The sequence below is a fragment of the Pan paniscus genome, chromosome 14 (genome assembly GCF_029289425.2).
Source record: "Pan paniscus chromosome 14, NHGRI_mPanPan1-v2.0_pri, whole genome shotgun sequence".
NCBI classification, from domain to species: domain Eukaryota; kingdom Metazoa; phylum Chordata; class Mammalia; order Primates; family Hominidae; genus Pan; species Pan paniscus.
This window is the reverse complement of record NC_073263.2, coordinates 115,057,091-115,063,090: the sequence shown is the minus strand read 5'-3', so window position 1 is coordinate 115,063,090 and position 6,000 is coordinate 115,057,091. Positions and strand designations below refer to the sequence as shown.

General features: G+C 51.1%; 1 protein-coding gene across 3 annotated transcripts in view; it reads right to left on the bottom strand.

Annotated features, from left to right (window-relative positions):
- Window positions 1-2,518: 2,518 nt before the first annotated feature.
- TMCO3 (transmembrane and coiled-coil domains 3) overlaps window positions 2,519-6,000 on the bottom strand; it is a 62,400-nt gene continuing 58,918 nt past the window's right edge. For 2 of the 3 annotated variants that reach the window (XM_034937061.3, XM_055097046.2), the window contains 3 exons: window positions 5,371-5,450; window positions 4,298-4,447; window positions 2,519-3,323 (listed from right to left, as the gene is read on the bottom strand). In XM_034937061.3, the coding sequence (XP_034792952.3) occupies window positions 3,210-3,323; window positions 4,298-4,447; window positions 5,371-5,450 (344 nt within the window). In that variant the 3' untranslated portion in view covers window positions 2,519-3,209. The remainder of the gene's footprint in view (window positions 3,324-4,297; window positions 4,448-5,370; window positions 5,451-6,000) is intronic. The other variant, XM_034937063.3, reaches the window with a different exon arrangement.

Here is a 6,000-nt window from a genome sequence, read left to right as displayed (position 1 = left end):
CTGAGCCTCCAAAAGCACTGGGACTTCAGGCATGAGCCTGGGGAGCAGCAAGCCTTGTTCATTCACATGGAAGAGTTAAGATGCTAAAATGCTCACTGGAAGTTCTGTGAAAGGGTGGGTTGTCTCCGGGGGTGTCATTCCCCAAGGTGAGCTGATGTCAGGTCTCCTGTCTTGGCTCACCCGGAGCGTCTAGAGGACAGTCCTGCAGCCCCTTGCCTTGTGGAAGTTCATGAAGTCAAGTCACAGTTCTGGGAGGAAGCCACACCTCTCTGTCCCAACCCCCTGGATTATAGGTGAAAATAAATTTTAACTTCTGATAATCTGACGTACTGCCCAAATTCTTGATGACTTTAGGAAGCCCAGTTAGTCTCCTCTTCTTTCCTGAAAAGCCCTAGCTCTTCACAATGTTTTCACCACTCACTTTTGCCCAGCTCATGCTCAGTGGTTCACTTCTTCATGCTCAACTGGTAAAAATCACAGGTGGCCCGATTTCATCATACCTTTTCAAAGCGTTGACGACGCCAGGCACGGTGGCTCATGCCTGTAATCCCAGCACTTTGGGAGGCCGAGGCGGGCAGATCACCTGAGGTCAAGAGTTCAAGACCTGCCTGGCCAACATGGTGAAACCCTGTCTCTACAAAAATACAAAAAGTAGCCGGGTATGACGGTGGTCGCCTGTAATCCCAGCTACTTGGGAGGCTGAGGCAGGAGAATCGCTTGATCCCGGGAGGCGGAGGTTGCAGTGAGCCGAGATCGCACCATCACATTCCAGCCTGGGTGACTGAGCGAGACTCCATCTCAAAAAAACAAACAAACAACAACAAAAAAACCAATGTGTTGACGATGACCAATCGATTGATTGGAAAGAGGAAACCCAAGCCCAATGGCTTTGTTCTTTTTATTTTACTTTTGTTTTCTTTTCTACAGGAAGGAGGCTTTGTTCTTGCGAATGTAGGGGGAACATTCCGGCCCAGGGGAAGCTCAGTGAGTAGCGGGTATCGATTTGCCCTGCCGGACTTGGATGCATGGCATGGCACAATTGTTTATTCTCCTTAATTAAATTTTGGCTGTGAGTTCCCATCTACCTGGCCAGAAATTTAACCTCAATCATTTTTATGGGTGTCTCTCCTGCTCTCAGAATCAAACCAGAACATTCTGGAGAGAACCTCCAGTCTTCAGGCCCCTGTGGGGGAACCTAGGTGGTGTGGGGCTAGGTGTCCACACCCCAGTGCAGAAACGGATGTCGGTTCCCCTTCCATGTCCCATGGGAACCTCTGGCAGAGCTCCCTGGCAGTGGGTCAGGGTCCTCTCCCCAGGCCCTCATGATGCCCAGAGGACCCGCCCCTCACTGAGAAGCCCCACCCTCGGCCGACCCCTCAATCCTTTGAACACTCCATCTCTTTCGCTACTTAAACCAAAGCCAAAAAGACGCCCCATCATCCTCCCCCGGGCGAGGGAAGGCAGAGGTCACAGGACACAAACCCGTCGCTGCTCTCAGGAGAAGCATCCTCCTTCCTTCTGGAAGGGATTGGAAAATGAGACCAGCCTCTGTCCAGTCCCCTGGCAGTGGGTTCAGCTTTCCATGGCCAGCCTTAGAGCTTCCAGGTGACTTGCTGGAGGGGGAGGAGCCCAGAGGTTTCCCTGCTGAGCTGTGAAAGGGCTTCCTGAGGGCGCTGAGAGATTGAGCAAAAGGCAGACAGGGAGGAAGGGGAAACACTGGGTGCCCAGGGGGATAGCATCTGTATATCTCAGGCCCTGGAGGGCCGGGCCTCACGGTGACATGAGCATGTGTGGCTGCAACCCCGGAGTCCTGGATGGAGGTGAAGGCACCCAGGATGAAAGGACTCAGGTGGGGTGGGCTTCGCACGGACCCCTAAACTCCAGAAGATTAGCAGGGACATAGGCAAGGCACTGGAATCACACAGGAGAAGAGTCCCTGGGAAGCTGGCAGCAGCAGTGTTATTTGAAGGACACCACAGTCATGGTGTGAGCTCTGCACTAGAGGAGCGCCCCGTCCTGGGCACAGGCCGTGCTGAAGAATGAGGAGCATCACAGACTCGGGGACTCAGGCATGTTTGTCTGTTCTCACGCCTTCCCCAAGACCCAGCCTTCCTCCCTCTGGAGGACCCAGCGTTCCAGGCACCATCCCAGAAGCAGAGAGCAGGCCTGACCTGCCAGCACCTCCATCTTGTTGTCCCCAGCCTCCAGAATTTCGAGAGATAAGTTTGTGTTCTTTGTAAATGACCCAGTTTCAGGCATTCTATTACAGCAGCACAAAACAGATGAGCACAATGCCTCTTAGGGAAGTCCTTGTGAGGCTCAGATCCTCACCTGTGTGGTTTTCTAAAATGGGGCACATAATCACCAAAATAGACATTTAAATATCAAAAGTTAGAACTTATCAATTAACACTGCATTAATTTGGTGTCTTGGAGAATAGCATGTTAATATAGAAATCATCTTAGTAAAAAAAAAATTGGCTGGAATTTTGTGTAAAGATAAACTCAATACAAAAAAATTAATAAAAACAGATTTTAATAAATTTCAATTAATTATACCATGATCATAAATTATCTTTATTAAAGAATACATATTCTTGTGATTTAAAACCAAATATTTTAAGTGATATATCTAATAGAAATTGACATGAAATTATTTCATTTAAAAGTTACAATAAAAGGCAAATAGACATCCGTATTTGTCTCATTTTAGAAAACATAGGCTTTAAGAATCAAAAGTAAGCTTCTAAGCTCACGGCCAGGATTACAACTTCATATTACAGAAATGTTTAATAACAAATATTTGACCAACAGATTATAATTCTGAAGTTGTACATTTTTAAAAGCCTTTTAATTTTGCTTCTTTACTAAAAAAACTATGAACTGATGAACTCACAATAGAAAATTAATAATAATTTCAGGGAAAAAAAAAAAAGGCACATCCAGGCACCACATTCAAGGTGATCGGTAAAACGCAGTGTCCCGGGTCTACTGCACATAATCAACGGACTGCAAATAAACGACTCTGGAAAATTCTAAAATAGGACAAGAATATTCTGTAAAAGCCGGGATAACACGACTGCACTGACGCTCTGCTAGAGGGCTGTTCTGTTGCCAAGGTGTGAGCTTCCCAGAAGGAGCACCTGCTGGCCATCTAAGCGCTCACTCCCCACAGATGCTTCCCTTCCATGGTCCATCATCTCCGAGCCATCAGAGGCTGGACCGTCTCTCCGGTCTGGGCACACACCTCGTGATTGCAGCTCTCCACAGCACCGGGGCAAGCAAGAGGCTGAGTGTGGTCACACTCAGTATAAGGAGGTACACCTGCAACAGCAAAGTGCAGAGCGGGTCACAGAGACTGTCAGGACTAGCACCTGCAACAGGAAAGCACAGGGCTGGTCTCACTGAGCTGGGAGGGACGCCTGCAAAGCTAGAGTCCTGAGGCTGAGCGCAGTCACGCCGAGTGCTGGGAGGGGTGCCTGCACGGGCGGGGGGTGGGGGGGGATGGAAGCTAAGCGCGGTCATGCCGAGTGCTGGGAGGGACGCCTGCACATCATAAATTCACTACTATCTCTTTAAAGCACATGGAAGTACAGCCAGAAGCTGAGGACATTGGGATGTAGGAGAGACTGTGATTTCAAGATCAATGATGCATGGTTAGTCCTGATGGGCCACAGGATAACAGCTTTAGCCTGTGTTTGCCTGAAGGCCAACCCCGGGCCACAGTAACAAGCCAGCCTGCCCCACAGCTTCCCTGACCCTGGGGATGCAGCCTTGGGTCAGGCCTCAGGTGGAGCTTCCTGTAAGCAATTCTACCTTTCAGCAATTACTTCCACTGCACTCAACACCTGGACTTCTACCCGCCTCACACACAATGCAAGGAGACAAGGCCGTGAGTCCGAATGCCCAGGGCCATCTCAGTGTCCACAGGAACCTCCACCCAGCTCTCCGGGCACACTGCTATTACGGGTATTTCACGTTTCTGGGGTGCTACTTATGTGCACACTGGCAGTTCAGCTTTAAAAAGTTAGTTTTCTTTCAGAAGAAATATCTGACATTTAATTAGACTTGTTGTAAAAGGTTAATGCAATAGTTCAAGCAGTACTAACTGCAACTTTCCTCTGAAAACGCCACATGCTGGATGAGCAGAGAGCAGCCAGGCCTCTGCGTGCCCCCCTGGAGGAGGACCCTGCCCCCAGGCCCCGCTGTGCAGCCGAGCCACCTTCGCCACACCCGACTCAAACCCAGAGTGCAGCCCGTGCCACCCGAGAAGCGCTCCGCGGGGGGAAGCCACTCACCTCCCGAGAGATGACGCCCGCTCTTCGCGCCCGGCTCCCCAGGACAAAGGAAAACTCGCTGACCTGGGCAAGCCCCGCAGAGACGATCCACTTGATGTACTGGCTGCTCCTCGGCAGAATGAGAGACAGGACCAGCGCCGCCAGGAGAAACTGCAAGAGCGGTTCATCACGTCACTGCTGAAGACTGGACCCGCACAGAGTTAAACACACACGAAACAGAGAACCCAGACGAGCCACAGGCACGCTGCGATGGTCCCTGAATAACACGTCAAGTAGGGAAAGGCACAGAAGCACTCCAAACACCCGAAGGCACCAAATACACGCAAAACCTCTTAAATAATCCACACTGAACAAAAAAGGCAACATTAAGCCTTTCGGTTCATTAGCAGAAAACAATAAGCCTTGCCCAAGCCCCCCCGCCCCCGCCCCAACCAAACTAGATTAATAGCATTAAGCGTGGGGTACTCAAGGTGGAAATTTCTTTTTAATACAGAGAGATGTGTGTCTTTGGGCCGAGCAGCTAAGAGCTGGTGGTGTGTCTCTGGGCCGAGCGGCTAAGAGCTGGTGGAGTGGTCCAACGATCATCACAGCTTCTGGCTCCTTAAAACGGAAACGACCTAAGTCATTGTCTATGAGCCAGAAAGCCACTGGCTGCTGACTAGGTCATCACACCTTCAATTAAATGTGGACACAGGCAGCTCGATCACTGGCAGTCACGGGGGACAGACAGAAAGTGCCTACACCATTTTCCAGTCTTTAAAAAGCATGTCTGCATCTGTCAGAGGAGGACGGGCTGGACTGCGGCCAAGGCCCGTCCTGAGGGTCCCAAAAGGTTAGTTCCCCCCTTTAAACACGCTCAATTCTGAAACAATCGATCACATGGACAAACCCAGACCGCCCAGCCTAATCTACATCTGCCTCCCCGGGGTCCAGTGGCCCAGTGGGCCTCCTCCGAGATGAGGGGCAGGGCCGGCTCTGCAGGCCCGATGTGGGCTCCACTGGAAACCAGGGCCACAGGGAGGGCTGTGCTGAGCCTGCAAACTGCGAGGGGCGTGGACCCTTCCAGTCCATACCTTCATCACCACCACTGACAAGGTGAGGAACACCAGCACCGTGAGCTCGTACGCCACAAACGTGGGGAACACGTGGAGCCCTGTTGGGAACAGGACAGACACGTTACGACCACAGGACAGCCTCCCCCAGTGCACACTATTTCTCACAACTTCAGTGTGTCACTTGCTTCAATACAGGAATTAAAATCCTAAATCCTCCCAAGTGCACGTGTGAAAGCAACAGCAAATGCTAAAAAGCCGCCCCTTTCCTGAGCGAACCGGGGAAAAGCCTGCCCTGGGATGACCTGTCTGATGTGGTGGGATCCCAGCTCCACTCCCTGCAACAGGCCTCAACTGCAGAGGACACAGCAAAACACACAGAGGCAGCACTCGGTCTGGCACTCCTTCAGGAAATATTCCAGCTGAGGTGCAGATGATCCCAGAGCCCACAGCCCCACAGTGCCCAGGAGTGCCACGCTCACAGGACGCCTGTGGTCAATGTTCCTTTCCTTCCTTTATTTGGCTCACACATTTTTAAAAACAATGGGAAACGTTGTCTCTACATATTTCTTCTCTCTGCTCTCAGGACTCTCGGAAACCGTGTGTGGCTGCCCACTGGGCTGCTTGGTCCTGCTGTCCCGCCGAGTGACG